Raw genomic sequence first — 16,852 nt, 5'->3', positions numbered from 1 at the left:
TCTAACCCCAGCAGACTCTGCTGAGATTCATCTGGTTAATCCAGTTCAGTAGCTGCTCTACTAATTTCGGAAGTCACTAACAAGTAAAACATCTTAATGAATTTTGTTCATTCTTGAGGGAAAGTTAATGCTACTAGCACATTTCAAAAGCTTAACATATTTACAAACAGAATGAAATATAGGAACTGTGAAAAGAAGCAGCAAAGTGTGATTGGTTGAAACTGTCACTTCCATAATATATTGGAACTTTAGAGGAGCAATTCATAGTTGCTCTAAAATTTGTTGAGTACTTCCTCCGCCCTCCCCCAAAACTGTTAAGAGCATTATATGTTTTGGTTTTTCTTAAAAAATGGTATTTGTTACGTGCTTACTGTGTGCCAGGCACTGTACAGAGCTCTGGGGTAGATACAAGCTAATCAGGTTGGACACAGTCCCTACCCAACTTGGGGCTCACTGTCTTAATCCCCATTCTACAGATGAGGGAACTGAGGCACAGAGAAGCAAAGTGACTTGTCCAAGCTCACACAGCAGACAAGTGGCAGAGTCGGATGATTAGAACCCAGATCCTTCTGACTCCAAGGTCTGTGCTCTATCCCTAGGCAAAGCCCATTCTTGTTTTCTTTTTAGACAGAATATTTTGGAGTAACTGCCTGCCTTGTGCTCATTATAGGGGAAAGTAGCAATTATTGAGCACACAGAGCACTGCACCTAAGTCCTTGGGAAGTACATTCCAAAGTGTACTTGGAAGAACACATTCCCTGCCTTCAAAGAGCCTCCACTTTAACAGACGAGACCTCACGTAAAGTCAGTTCTCCTATCATGTATCCTTTCATTTCATGATTGGATGGATTGCTACTGAGGAATTAAGGAAAATTTTATGCACAATTTGAACCCTATGTGGGGCAGGGGTAGTGTCAAGTTGATTAACTTGTGTCTACTCCAGTGCTCAGAAAAGTGCTGGACACATAGGAAGCAATTGACAAATGTAATAATAATGATAATAATCATGATAAAGGTTCCAGTACTAAAATACAGTTTTTCTGTAGCCCACTGAGATCGGTTAATACAGTGCTCTGCACCCAGTAAGCACCCAGTAAATTACATTTGAATCAGGACGCCACCCCTAACCTGTTTTGTGACTTTGGATAAGTCACTTAACTCCTCAGTGCTTCAGTTTCCTGATCTGTAAACTAGGAATTAAATACCTGTTCTCCCTCCCTATTAGGCTGGGTGCCTCGTGTGGGACAGGGACTGTTTCTGATCTGATTTAATTGTATTGTAGACAAATGGTGTAGCAGAGATGACTAGAATATTCTCCTCGCCATGTATTTTCCAACACTTGTTAATGTAGATTTAACTTACGTCAAAATCGTCCCTCAAAATCTTCCTGCTCACACCAATAGGCTCGCACATTTTTCAGTAGATTTAGCGTTTTTCCTGGTACAGGCCACAGCTGTAAGTTGCTCCTTGTTATTTGACTGTTCGTTTGTAATCAAATAACCCTAAATATAACTACAATTTTCCTCTTTCATGGAGGACAATACTGGCCATCAAAGACACTGGTTCTCTGCATTCAGAGAATCTTGCTTTGGATTGTACAATTGGGATACTGGCTCGCATTTTTAAGTATTCTCCTTCCCTTTTTTCGACTTATAGGAAAAAAAAGTTTCCTTCCCATCTGTGAGGTGGAAAGAACTTTTTATTTATTGTTTTGGAGTGTCTGGTGACAGAATGAAAAGAACCCAAGAAACCTGGAAGTTTCAAAATCTACCTGAATGGTGAATTTTGAAGTCAGACCCTTTGAGTGGAATTTGATTTTTGTGTCAGTAATTGGAGAGGAATACTCTCAAAAGTAGACCTGTTTCCAGCCGTAATGAATTGGCTAGAACAGAAGTAGTTTGCACTTGATTGCCATGTGTGCCTATGGGCAAGTCACTTAATTTCTCTGTGCTTAAGTTTCCCTTGCTTTATAGGGACTATATCCTACCTGATCATCTTTTATCTACCTCCGTGTTTACTACAGTTTGGGACTTGATAAATGACTTAAAAAATGCCACAATTATTATTATTAGCAGTATCTTCTCAAGTTTTCCCTTTTTCGCTCTCCTCATTTTCCCCTTTCTCCATCACTGAAACAAAGCGATGCTATTGACCATTATAAACTTACTGTGGACTAAAGTACAAAAATCTATTTAAAAATTTCACCTGAAGGAGAGAACTCTAAGACTGTGACTCTAATATTTTCCTTAGAATAGCTTTGATTGCATTAGTGGAAACAGCACAGGTCTGTTGGCAAGGTCGACAGTAAGCACTCAGTAAATGCCATTGATTGTGCCGAATCAGGAAAAATATTCATGATTATCTGCAGGGTCAGTCAGTTGATCTTATTTACTGAGCACTTACCGTGTGAAGACCAGCATGCTAAGCACTTGGGAGAGTACAATACAATATAACAGATACATTCTCTGCCACAACGAGCTTACGGGGCACAGAGATAATGCTGCGTCTACCACAGGTCTGTAGTAAATGTTTTTGGAGGGTTTTTATGGTATTTGTTAAGCACTTATATAATAATAATAGTAATAATAATAAAGGCATTTGTTAGCACTTATATAATAATAATAATAATAATAATGGCACTCGTTAAGCACTTATTATGTGGCAAGCACTGTTCTAAGCACTGGGGTAGATACAAAGTAATCAGGTTGTCCCATGTGGGCAGAGTCTTAATCCCCATTTTACAGATGAGGTGACTGAGGCATAGAGAAATCGAGTGACTTGCTCAAAGTCACGCAGGCGACAAGTGGCAGAGTGGGAATTAGAACCCATGACCTCTGACTCCCAAACCCGGGCACTTTCCACGAAGCCACGCTGCTTCTCTTATATGCTCCAAGCACTGTACTAAGCACCTGATTTAAGAGTAGGACACCCCGAAATCATCTGTGTAAACCATTGGCTTGTGTAGAAAATGAATGTGTTTGTGATTTTCAAAGAGTGATGAAATAGTTAAGACCACTGTACTGTAAGTACTTTTGGAACATGGTAACAGACACAATTACATGTTTAAAGGGATAAGTCCTTGTGGCTGTTTTTGGTCTTTCACATTCAAGTTGCTGGAGAGAATTAATAATCTCACTTCCACTGCTGCATGTGATGTTGGTCGCTCCCCCAAAACTGAAGGATTTTAAACAGTTTGTTAATCACAAAACAGATTTAACTCATCCTGCCATTTTGGTCTTCTTGGTAGAATGAATCTCTTTTAAGTGGTGATTCTTAATGAGTTGGGGAGGTTAGAGGCTCAGGAGAATCGATGAAGCCCAAAACCACCTGAATGGTCTTCAGGAGAGTGGTAATGGTAACTTAGAGCTATCTGAGGAACGTCGGAGAAGCGGGAGGAACATTAAGATGACACCAACTGTCTAAGAAGATTGTATTCTGTGTTGATAGGCAAGCTGGACACTGGAATTCCAGAAGCCGGGCACTTCAGAGATGAATAGCTGGGCTAGAGCTGGGTTCTAATCCCAGCTCCGCCACTTGTTGGCTGTGTGACCTAGGGCAAGTCACTTCACTTCTCTGCGCCTCATTTACCTCATTTGTAATATGGGGATTATGACTGTGAGCCCCAGGTGGACTAGGGACTGAGTCCAACCTGATTCCAACCTGATTAGCCCAGCACTTACAACCGTACTTGACACATAGTAAGCACTTAACAAATGCTATTATTATTATTATTATTTCACTCCTGGCTCACTTTCTCCCTCCCGCAACCCCGTCCTCTGAATGTCACCTGGTCTTCCGGACCTTCTCCCACTTGGTGATAATATTAGTAATAATAATCAATTCATTCAAGTGCATTTATTGAGGGCTTACCGTGGGCAGGACACTGTACTAAATGCTTGGGACAATACAACAATAACCAGACACATTTCCTTCTCACAACAAGCTTACAGTCTAGAGGGGGAGACAGACATTAATAGAAATAAATAAATTATAGATTTGTACTCAAGTGTTATGGGGCTTGGGGGCAAGGGGATGAATAAAGAGAGCAAGTCAGGGAGTCGCAGAATGGAGAGGGAGAAAAGATTAATGATAATAATAATAACAGCAATAATAATGTGATTTTTAAAATATGCACCTTGTGCCAAGCTCTGTACTGAGCTCCAGGGTTTATAGTCAGTCAGTCATATTTGTAAGCATTTACTGTGTGCAAAGCACTGTTCTAAGCACTTGGGACAGTGCAATATACCAATAAGCAGATGCATTCCCTGCCCACAACAAGCTTACAGTCTAGAGGGATCTTGCAGTCTAGAGGGATACAAATAATTAGATCAGACACAGCCTCTGTCCCACACGAACTTCACAGTCGAAGGGGGAGGGAGTTATTTAAAACCCATTTGGCAGGGGGGGAAACTGAGGAGCTGGTAGGTCACTTGGACTTGCCCAAGGTCACTTGCCGGCAAGTGGCAGAGCTAGGAGGTCAATGGATGCGCTGCTCCATACTGAGCATTTGAAAAGGTCCAGCAGAAGGATGAAATACTTTCCCTCCCCATGAGGAGCTTCCATTTTAAGGATCCAGTCACATCCTGTATATGAACATTAACATGCCAATAACTTATTGTAATTTGAAAATACCTTTAATTTCCATTCAGTGAACAATCGCAAAACTCTGTGATTGGAAATGATTCTGTCTTTTGTGTGTGTGTGTGTGTGTGTGTGTGTGTGTGTGTGTGTATGGTGTGTGTGTTTCTATCACAGCTGTTCACCCAGTAAGTGGCCATTATAAATTGTGAATAAATGACCTGTGGTTTAACGGGATATTGTAATGTGCTCCTGCTGAGATGATGACCAATTCATTCTGCAATGTTTCAACTTTCCACATTTTGTAAATTTCAGATCTCTACATATCTAGAATTACAGGGCTTTTACTCAAAAAAAAAAAGATCTCTAAGGGCAGTGACTACCTCTATATAAATGGGAAAGAACTAACTGTGTGTAATCTCCTGAAATTCTTATTTTGCTTAAAACCTACTGTCTCATGTGCCTCATCTGTCCACTCTGATTTGTACTACTTAAAGCTATTGATTTCACCCTTAGCCCCACAGCACTTACGTTTCCATCTTTATAATGTCATTTCCCCTCTCTGTAATTTATTTTAATATCTGTTTTCCCCTCTAGACTGTGAGCTCTCAGTGGGCAGGGATCATGTCTACCAACTCTATTGAACATTCCTAAATGTCTAGTACAGTGCTCTGCACACAATAAGCGCTCAGAAAATACCATTGATTGATGAATTAATTGATCAGAATCTGGGTCCATTAAAATATCATCGTTCGGCAACATGGTTTAGTGGCTAGAGCATGAACCTTGTAGTCAGAAGGACCTGGGCTCTAATCCAGGCTCTGCTGCATGTCTTTTGTGTGACCATGGGCAAGTCACTTCACTTCTCTGGTCCTCAGTTACCTCATCTGTGAAATGGGGATTAAGAGTGTGAGTCCCAAGTGGGACGTGGACTGTGTCCAACCTGATAAACTTCTATCTACCTCAGTGCTTAGAACAGCACTTGCCACACAGTATGTGCTTTACAAGTACCATAGTTATTACTGAAAGGAAAAAAAATTTGGAAAATTTCTGCTCCTAGAAGTAAGTTATAACACAATTTCAGTACTTTAATTCTATTGGCCTTGGAGGTGTAAAAGCATCTTTAAAATGAAATCTTTACAAGAAAATGCTCAAATTGCTCTATAGTCCCAAATATTGCCACCACAACGTTGGAACTGTTAAAGCGCCATATTCCAAAAACTCTTGTTCATAATAATGATCTCAGATGCTACTCTGTGCCAAACCCTGTGCTCGGATAGACTATTCAAGGATAATCAGATTAGACTCACGCCCTGACTCTCACAGAGGTTACAGCCTAAGAATTTTGTGAGCCTCAAAGCCATTTTTCCCACATTCAAGCTCTGGAGTAGATAATAATGATGGCATTTGTTAAGCGCTTACTATGTGCCAAGCACTGTTCTAAGCACTGGGGGAATACGAGGTAATCAGGTGGTCCCACACGGGGCTCACAGTCTTAATCCTCATATTCCAGATGAGGGAACTGAGGCACAGAGAAGTTAAATGACTTGCCCAAAGTCACACAGCTGGCAAGTGGCGGAGTGGTATTAGAACCCATGACCTCTGACTCCCAAGCCCGGGCTCTTTCCTCTGAGCCACACTGCTTAGATACAAGCTAGCCAGGTTGGACACAGTCCATATCCCACGTGGGGCTCACAGTCTTAAACCCCATTTTACAGATAAGTGAACTGAGGCACGGAGAAGTGAAGCGACTTGCCCAAGGCCACACAGCAGACAAGTGGCGGAGCCGGGATAAGAACTCAGGCTTTTCGGACACCCAGGACCATGCCCTATAAACTAGACCATGCTGCTGCTCATGTTTGATGTTTGACATAAAAATCGCAGTTATTGTTATACCCCTCCCTCTCTGGAGAAAAATCATTGTGATGTTGAGCCATAGCTATGGGGAAATACAGAATATTTTTCATGGGCCTTCTAATTGATAATTTTTTTACCCTCTAGTTTATAAAGTCCTTGAGGGCACTGACAGCATAGTTTAGCTTTAATGTATGTTCCCAAGTGCCTAATAATAATAACTGGGGTATTTGTTAAGCACTTGCTATTTGCCATGCTCTGTACTAAGCGCTGTGGTGGATATAAGGAGGCCTTCCCAGACTGAGCCCCTTCCTTCCTCTCTCCCTCGTCCCCCTCTCCATCCCCCTTATCTTACCTCCTTCCCTTTCCCACAGCACCTGTATATATGTATATATGTTTGTACATATTTATTACTCTATTTATTTATTTATTTTACTTGTACATATCTATTCCATTTATTTTATTTTGTTAGTATGTTTGGTTTTGTTCTCTGTCTCCCCCTTTTAGACTGTGAGCCCACTGTTGGGTAGGGACTGTCTCTATATGTTGCCAATTTGTACTTCCCAAGCGCTTAGTACAGTGCTCTGCACACAGTAAGCGCTCAGTAAATGCGATTGATGATGATGATATAAGATAATCAAGTCGGTCACCATCCCTGTTACAAATGGGGCTCACGGTCTAAGAGGGAGGGAGAACAGGTATTTAATCCCCTTTTAGAGATGAGGAAACTGAGGCACAGAAAATTTAAGCGGTTTTCCTAAAGCCACCCAATGAACAAATGAGCGAGATGGGATTAGAACCCAGGTCCTCTGATTCCCAGGCCCTTGCTCTTTCCATTTCCATTAAATCATCCTTCTCTAATGATAGTAACTCTTATTATTATTATAATTGTGGTATTTGTCAAGCGCTTACTACGTGCCAGGGACTGAACTAAGTGCTAGTGGGATGCAAGCGAATCGGGTTGGATACAGTCCCTGTCAATCAATCAATCAATCAATCGTATTTATTGAGCGCTTACTATGTGCAGAGCACTGTACTAAGCGCTTGGGAAGTACAAATTGGCAACACATAGAGACAGTCCCTACCCAACAGTGGGCTCACAGTCTAAAAGGGGGAGACAGAGAACAGAACCAAACATACCAACAAAATAAAATAAATAGGATAGAAATGTACAAGTAAAATAAATAAATAAATAAATAAATAGAGTAATAAATATGTACAACCATATATACATATATACAGGTGCTGTGGGGAAGGGAAGGAGGTAAGATGGGGGGACGTGGGGCTCACATTCTTAATCCCCATTTTCCAGATGAGGTAGCTGAGGTCCCGAGAAGTGAAGTGACCTGCCTGCGGTCACACAGCAGAAAAGTGGCAGAGCCTGAATTAGAACCCAGGTCCTCTGACTCCCGGGCGCGGGCTCTTCCCACTAGGCCACCCTGCTTCTAACCGTAACCAACTTGCCCAAGGTCCCACCTCAGACACGTGGCAGGGCCTGGTTGAGAACCCAGGCCCTCTGACTCCATGCCGTAGTCTCCCAAGCGCTCAGTACAGTGCTCAGCACGCAGTAAGCGCTCCATAAATGCCATTGACTTGTGGATAGAGAGGTTCTCGGCGCCTGGGATCTGTTTCTTTCTTCATCCGCATTGACCGTTTCCTCTCTTTCTCTCCCCCCGGGTCCGGCCCCCGTCTCTGCCGTAGGACTCGATGACTGCTTGCAGCAGTATATTAAGAACTTTGAGAGGGAGAAGATCAGCGGAGACCAGCTCCTTCGCATTACCCATCAGGAACTAGAAGATCTCGGAGTAACGCGCATCGGCCATCAGGAGCTCATCTTAGAAGCGGTGGACCTGCTATGTGCCCTGGTAATTTTCTTGTGTGACTCGATCCACCTCCGATAATACAGACGGATCGCTGGAAAGGGGAGAGGCGGCATGGCGTAGTACTTCCCAAGCGCTTAGTACAGTGCTCTGCACGCAGTAAGCGCTCAATAAATACGATTGAATGAATGATAGAGCACGGGCCTGATGGGCAAAAGGACCCACTTTTTAATCCCGGCTCTGCCACTTGTCTGTTGTGTGACCTTGGGCAAGTCATTTCACTGCCTCTTGGCCTCAATTACCTCATTTTAAAAATGGGGATTGAGTTGCCAACTTGTACTTCCCAAGCGCTGAGTACAGTGCTCTGCACACAGTGAGCGCTCAATAAATGCGATTGATGATGATGATGATGAGTCTGTGAGCCCCACGTGGGGAAGGGACTGTGTCCAATTCGATTTGCTTGTATCCACCCCAGCGCTTAGTACAGTACCTGGCACATAATAAATGCTTAACAAATACCATCATCATCATTATTATTATTATTATTATTATTATTACTGGAAAGAGCACAGGCCATGGAGTCAGAGGGCCTGGGTTCTCAACCAGGCCCTGCCACGTGTCTGAGGTGGGACCTTGGGCAAGTCACTTCACTTCTCTGAACCTCAGTTACCTCAGCTGTAAAATGGGGATGAAATACCTGTTCGTCCTCCTTCTTTGACTGTGGGCTTCATGTGGGATACGTCCTATCTGACAAGCTTGTATCTGAGTGCTTAGAAGAGTGCATAGCACATAGTAAGCGCTTAACAAGTACCATCATTATTATTATTATTATTACTTTGGTATTTGTTAACTACTGACTATAGTGCCAAGCACTGTACTGAGCTCTGTGTTTAGACACAAGCTAATCAGAGCGGACACAGTCCATGCTCTACCTGGAGCTCAGTGTCTTAATCCCCATTTTACAGATGAAGTAACTGAGGCACAGAGAAGTGAAGTGACTTGCCCAAAGTCACACAGCAGACAAGTAGCGGAGCCACGATTAGAACCCAGGTCCTGTGACTTCCGGGCCTATGGGCTTTTCATTTGGCCATGCTGTTTCTCAATTTTATGTCCGTCTCTACCATTCCTGAGTAGCTTCTCATGCAGAGAACATTTTTTTTTTGTTCCCTCTAGACTGCAAACCCATCCTTCACACTGTAAACTCGTTGTGGGCAAGGAATGTGTCTGTTAGATTGTTCTGTTGTACTCTCCCAAGTGCTTAGTACAGTGCTGTGCACACAGTAATCGCTCAGTAAGTACGATTAATTGATTGTGTTTCTGCTGTGTGTTCCTAAGTGCTGAATTTTGTACATCGTTTTCAGTAGGTGCTTAATAAATCCCCCTGCTACTATTAGGGAGTCAGAACGGCTGATAAAAAAGAGCTTTGTTATGTGACAGAATGGATTTTGGGGAGAATAGCTGTCCAATTTTTATTCGGCATTTCCTAAACCGAAATTCCATTTCTTCCTTTCGTTTTCCCCATTCCATCCGAACAAAACGATCATCTTCCGTCACAGATTGCCAGTTGCAAGCCTTGAGAATAGAGGCCCTGAGTCCCGCACCAAATGTATTCCAAGACAAATTACTCCTGAACAAATTGAAATCCCTGACCACAAAACCTCTTCCGCTCTTAGTGAATTTGGACCAATGCTCAGATTCAGCCTAGGCGGGCCTCTGTTGTCGAGGCAGGACAACAAAAGAGAGAGATTTAAAACCCGCCTTTCACAATCCATTATCCAATCCCTTTCTGCAGGCTCACCCACAAAACGATGCATGTCTGACACATTCTACCTGCTCCTGGCCCCGATCTTTCCATTTTGAGTTTGGGGTTCGGATGACATCACCTATGACAGGTGTTTAAGCTCGTCATCTCGTCATCTGCTCCCCAGCCCAAGTGAGCTTGCCGTGGCGACCTACTTTTTTATTTAAACGAATTATCCTAAGACTAACGTAGGATGCGATTAGCTGCATAGAGAGCAAACGATTCCTTGCAATTAAGAACATAGCAAATCGTTCATCCCAGTGATTATTTTGAGAAGTAGTTGAAAAAACAAGAAGCTTCCTAACAAAATAGATTTGGGTTGAAGGTAAATTAATATGATTTTAATTACACATACTTCTCTTTGTCTTTCAGGGAAAGGAAAGAGTAAATTATTCCAGTTTGACGAATTATTTACTCCCTGGGGGCACTACGTTTCCCTGAACAAATTAACTACCCTAGGCCATTCATGGGCATGTTGGGTACTTAAAAGTATAAAGATGATTCTGAATTTCAAAATGGCAGGTTTAAAATCTACCAAATTCCATGGCATTTACCAACTACTTGCTGTGTATGTGGCCTAATGGAAAGAGCAGAAATCTGGGAGTCAGAGGACCTGGATTCTAATTCCGGCTCTGCCGCTTGCCAGCTGTGTGACTTTGGTCAGGTCACTTCACTTCTCCGTGCCTCAGTTTCCTCATCTTTGAAATGGGGATTCAATCCCTGTTCACCCTCCTTTTTAGACTGTGAGTCCCACGTGGGATAGAGATTGTGTCCGGCATGATTACCTTGTTTCTATCCCAGCGCTTAGAAAAGTGCTTGGCACATAGTAAGCGCTTAACAAATGTGACAATTATCATTATTATTGTAATCAAGTCAAGTAATCAATATAAATATAATATAATCAAAGCAAATATATCAAATCAAATATAATCAAATTAAATATAATATAAATATAATACAATCAAATCAAATATACCAAATCAAATATAATAAAATTAAATATAATATAAATATAATACAATCAAATCAAATATATCAAATCAAATCAAATATAATCAAATTAAATATAATCAAGTCAAACATAAGGTAGGGAGAACAAGCATACTATTATCTCCATTTTGCAAGTGAGGCAACGGAGGTTCAGAGAGGTGTAGTGACTGACCCGAGGTTGCACAGCAGGCCAGTGGCAAAATGGGAGGAGGCCCTAATCTCCCATCTCCCAGACTGATGCTTTTTCCAGTAGATAATGTTTTCAGAGTTTAAGAGAACCTCATCGACTATTTCTTTTGTATGAACACACAGATGTTAAATTAACCAACTTATTCCTTCTCTTTTCAATATTAGTACTGTTCTGCAAAAACAAATATCAGTCGATTAATGGTAGATTTAATGCTATCTGTTAAACGCTTACTGTGTGCAGAACATCGTACTAAACCCTTGAAATAGTAACATACAGAAAGTACAAGTTCTTGAGAAACAGCATGGCTTAGTGGCTCTGATGGTGTTGACACCTGTCTACTTTTTTGTTTTGTTGTCTGTCTCCCCCTTCTAGACTGTGAGCCCATTGTTGGGTAGGGACTGTCTCTATATGTTGCCAATTTGTACTTCGCAAGCGCTTAATACAATGATCTGCACACAGTAAGTGCTCAATAAATACAGTTGAATGAATGAATGAAAAAGCACAGTCTTGGGAGTCAGAGGTCGTGGGTTCTAATCCCTGCTCCACCACTTATCAGCTATGTGACTTTGGATAAGTCATTTCACGTCTCTGTGCCTCAGTGACCTCATCTGTAAAATGGGGATTAAGACTGTGAGCCCCACGTGAGACAACCTGATTACCTTGTATCTCCCCCAGTGCTTACCGCACTGCTAGGTACATAGTAAGCACTTAAAAAATACCATTATTATTATTATTATTATTACAACAGAGTTGGTAGAAATATTCTTTGCCTTACAGTCTAGTGGGGAGTTTACTATCTACAGGGGAGAAGAAACAAGCAATTAAGTCCGCTTATAATCATTCCATCGTCCGGCCACAGATAAATCCTGGTCACTTTCGATTTTCAAAAGCTGATGGGTTCGGTGGTTGCTTAGGACAATGAAGCGAAATGGGAGTTTTTCTGCTGAACATCATACCATTTTTGATGGGTGTTTTTTTCCTTTTTTAAATGTAGAACTATGGCCTGGAAACAGAAAACCTCAAGACGCTCTCTCACAAGCTCAACGCTTCCGCCAAAAACCTACAGAACTTTATAACCGGAAGAAGGAGGAGCGGTCATTACGATGGGAGGGCGAGTCGCAAATTACCAAATGACTTTCTGACCTCCGTGGTGGATCTGATCGGGGCGGCAAAAAGCCTTCTGGCGTGGTTGGACAGGTAAGCTCTCCCAAACGTTCCCTAGGGAACAGTTCAAACATGGGCAGACACACACACAAACACACACACGTCCCAGGAAAGTGCTGAGAGATGACCCTTTTTATGGTATTTTTTAAGCGCTTACCATGCATCAGGTGCTTAGAGAAGCAGCGTGGCTCAGTGGAAAGAGCCAGGGCTTTGGAGTCAGAGGTCAGGGGTTCAAATCCCAGCTCTGCCAATTGTCAGCTGTGTGACTTTGGGCAAATCACTTAACTTCTCTGTGCCTCAGCTCCCTCATCTGTAAAATGAGGATTAAGACTGTGAGCCCCACGTGGGACAGCCTGATCACCTTGTATGCCCCAGTGCTTAGAACAGTGCTTTGCACATAGTAAGCACTTAAAAAATGCCACCATTATTATTATTTTTATCAGGCATTGTTTTAAGCACTGGGGTAGATACCAGCTAATTGGGTTGAATACAGTCCCTGTCCCACATGGGCCTCACAGTCTTAATCCCCAATTTCCATATGATGTAAATGGGGCACAGAGAAGTAAAGTGATTTGGCCAAGGTCACACAGCGGACAAGTGGCGGAGCCGGGTTTAGGATCCAGGACCCTTTGATTTCCAGTCCTGTTTCTGCTCAGATACGTTACAGATAGATTGGACGCAGTCCGCATCCCACCTGAGGCTCACAGATCATTTAATCCCCATTTTACAGATGAGGAAACAGAGGCCCAGAGAAGCTAAGTGCCTTGCCTAAGGCCGCACAGCAGGCCAGTGGCAGAGCCGGGTTTTGAGACCAGATTTGTTTCTTATTTTACAAATGAATTTTCTCTTTCATTCTCTTTGATAGCAGGGGTGGCATTTGTTGCTGCTTTATAACACTACAGTCACCCTTAGCTCTTGTTAAAGCATTGATTTTGAGTGGGGCCATATTAGATTTTCTTTAGGCAAGAGCCTCTTGGGAAATGAGGCTCACAGTTGATTTTCCAGTCAACATAAAAAGGTTGAAATAGGAAATATAGCATCTCTCCTTAGATATCCCCGGAAACATCATCAGGGTGGGGAACCTGAGAGAACCAGGGCTTTTTCTACATTTGAGGGGAACATATTTGGGTTCAATCATACCCCTTAGTTGTAGAAAATGAGGGAAGGATAAAAACACAAAGCGATTAGAATGATTTTATCTTCTTATTGCTGCAAGTTAGATTGTAAGCTCCTTGAAGGCAGGTTTCATGTCTCCTAACTCCGTCATATACTCCCAAGTGTCTAGTACAGTGCTCTGCTCAATCAATCAATGCAATGATGGATACTGGAGTTTGTGATAACCATGCAGTTTTTTTGTGCTTACTAAGTGCTGGGGTAGACACAAGTTAATCAGGTCCCACATGGAACTCACGGGATAAATAGGAGGGAGAACAGGTATTGAATTCCCATTTTACAGATGAGAGAGCTGAAGCACAGAAGTGACTTATCCAAGGTCCCGCAGCGGGTAAGTGGCAGAGCCGGGATTAGAACCCAGGTCCTCTGATTCCCAGGCCTGCTCTGTTTTGACTAGACCATAGTCAGGCAGGTAGCAGAGAGCTGCTTAATTTCCAATCCCAACTAACAAGAACACTCTGCCACTTGCTACAAAAAAATGACATAAAATGCTTGTGAAAAGAAAGGATCTTTCTACTCCATGCTCAGTAACTCTGGGATAGGGTGAGGCCAGTGGGAGCGGAAGAAGCAACATGTTCTAGTGGATAGAGCACAAGCTTGGGAGTCAGAAGGTCCTGGGTTCTAATCCTGACACTGCCACCTGTCTGCTGTGTGACCTTAGGCATGTCACTTAACTTCTCGGGGCCTCAATTACCCCATCTGTAAAATGGGGATTGAGATGGTGAGCCTCACGAGAAACAGGGACTGTATCTGAACCGATTTGCTTGTATCCACCCCAGGGCTTAATACAGTACCAAGTCCACAGTAAACACTTAACAAATACCGTGGCCTAGTGGCAAGAACACGAGTTTGGGTGTCAGAGGCGGTAGGTTCTAATCCCGGTTCCTCCATTTATCAGTTCTGTGACTTTGGGCAAGTCACTTAACTTCTCTGAGCCTCAGTTACCTCATCTGTAGAGTGGGGATTAAGTCTATGAGCCCCACATGGGACAACCTGATTACCTTGTATCTACCCCAGCACTGAGAACAGTGCTTGGCTCATAGTAAGCCTTAACAAATACCATGATAATAATAATAATTATTAATAATGATAAATACCATTATTATTATTATTATTATTATTATAACTATGTCCACCTCGCTAGAGGTCTTGTGTCATTCCCAGCTCACCCCCAACTCCAAACTTGTCATCTGGGTGTTGTTGGAGGGGTGGATATGAATGTGTGAGCTCTCCTCATTTAACTCCACAAGAAGAGACTGTGCCAAGACATTTTCCCCTCAATCAATCGATCGCTGAATCATATTTATTGAGCACTTACTGTGTACAGAGCACTGTACTAAGCGCTTGGGAGAGTACAACATAATGGTATTTGTAGACATATTCCCTATCCAAAAGGAGCTCACTGTCTAGAGTGGGAATCCGGCATTATTGTGAATAAATAAATTTTGGATATGAATGGAAGTGCTGTGGGGCTGAGAGAGGGGTGAATAAAGGGAGCAAATCCAAGTGCAAAGGTGACACAGAAGGGAGTGGGAGAATAAGAAATGAGGGCTTAGTCAGGGAAAGCCTCTTGGAGGAGATGTGCTTTTACTTAAGGCTTGAATATAGAGTCCATAATGTCTAAGTAGATTTTCTGAGGGCAGAGAATGTTTCCTCTAACTCTGTTGTATTGTATTCACCCAAGCGCTTAGTCCAGTGCTCTGCACACAGTAAGCGCTCAATAAATACCACTGATTAATGGATTGAACTCCAAGGGATTATGTTCTCCATTTGCCACTAAATTCCTTTGGTTGTTTTCCAGTTTGCAGGACTTGATTATCCTAATTGTATATGTTTGTACATATTTATTACTCTATTTATTTTACTTGTACATATCTATTCTATTTATTTTGTTAGTATGTTTGGTTTTGTTCTCTGTCTCCCCCTTCTAGACTCTGAGCCCACTGTTGGGTAGGGACTGTCTCTATATGTTGCCAACTTGTACTTCCCAAGTGCTCAGTACAGTGCTCTGCACACAGTAAGAGCTCAATAAATACGACTGATTGATAATTGGGGTGAACTTTTGCAGAGAGCTTTGCTGGTGAGTGCAGTGGATACAGCTTTACTCTGGGAATCAGACTTGTCTTGTCTTATGCAGCGACACCATGGACACATCTCTCCCAGAACGCCCCACCTCTATCTGCAATCGTTCTGGCAGTGGATCCACAGAGTTTTCTTGGTAAAAATCCAGAAGTTGTTTATGATCACTGCCTTCCACGCAATATACTTGAGTCTCCGCCTTCGACTCTCTCCCATGCTGCACAGCACAGGGGAGTTTTGACTTGTAGCGGATTGCTTTCCACTCACTAGCCACTGCCCAAGCTAGGAATGGAATGGGTAGGCCTCTGCTTGACTCTCCCTCCCATATCCAAGACTGGTGGGATACTGGAAAATCTCCAGTTGCGGCCCTGAGTTGGGGGGAATCAGAATACCTGAGTTCTATTTCCAGTTCTGATGGGAGCTAACATGGGAGAAGACAATGCATACCCTCGCTCTTTGCAGGGTAGAAGGAAAACATACGTTTTTAGTCTTAAATGACTCCAAAAAATGCTGTGAAAATTAATTCCAAGCCCCACTTTTTCATCCCTCACAAAAGAATTCCTTTGGTTTCCTTCATTTAGCAAAAATACCAATGTACAGACATTTCCTTCTGCAAAAATACAGCTCAATATTTCTTGTCTCTCTGCCCAACCCAAGGATTTGAGGTAGGTTGAGAGGGGAGAGAGGGAGATGAGGTTTTCATGACTTTGAAAACTATTTAGCCATTTTTAATGACTCCTTTCTATGGTGGCACTAAGGAAAAATAAGAAGCCCCTAATAGAAGTTAACATTTTGTCCATTCAAATGAAACAATTGTGTTTCTTTCATTAGAGCTATCACAGCTCACCATGTTTCTGAAAGCTGGAGGCCTTCTAAGGCTGATAAAAGTATTCCCCCCCACACTTTTAAGCACTGAATTGAATGAAATAATTCCTTAGCAGACTTTCTCAGAGGACAGGCTTTGGAGCTAAAACAAAATTGGGGACTTTAATGCTGATTTTTAGAGCCCATTAGCTCTTTGGGGGGCTTTATTTTATAGCTCACATCCTCCTGCCTCTCATATTCAGGAGCTGGTGCCACTTGGAAACATTTGGAGGTCCACAAGGTACTTAAAGTAGAAAACCCTCAAGAACAGTTAAAAATGCTCAAAATTGGAATAACTGATATTTTCTTGGTTTTTTTTTTTCAAGTTACCTAGTATTT

General features: G+C 42.3%; 1 protein-coding gene across 5 annotated transcripts in view; it reads left to right on the top strand.

Moving 5' to 3' along the window:
* CNKSR2 (connector enhancer of kinase suppressor of Ras 2) overlaps positions 1-16,852 on the top strand; it is a 240,825-nt gene that overhangs the window by 40,053 nt on the left and 183,920 nt on the right. For all 5 annotated transcript variants that reach the window (XM_038757077.1, XM_038757075.1, XM_038757076.1 and 2 more), the window contains exons 2-3: positions 8,134-8,297; positions 12,228-12,430. In XM_038757077.1, the coding sequence (XP_038613005.1) occupies positions 8,134-8,297; positions 12,228-12,430 (367 nt within the window). The remainder of the gene's footprint in view (positions 1-8,133; positions 8,298-12,227; positions 12,431-16,852) is intronic.

Source organism: Tachyglossus aculeatus, chromosome 15, assembly GCF_015852505.1.
Source record: "Tachyglossus aculeatus isolate mTacAcu1 chromosome 15, mTacAcu1.pri, whole genome shotgun sequence".
Lineage (NCBI taxonomy): Eukaryota > Metazoa > Chordata > Mammalia > Monotremata > Tachyglossidae > Tachyglossus > Tachyglossus aculeatus.
This window is presented reverse-complemented; position numbering and strand designations above follow the sequence as displayed.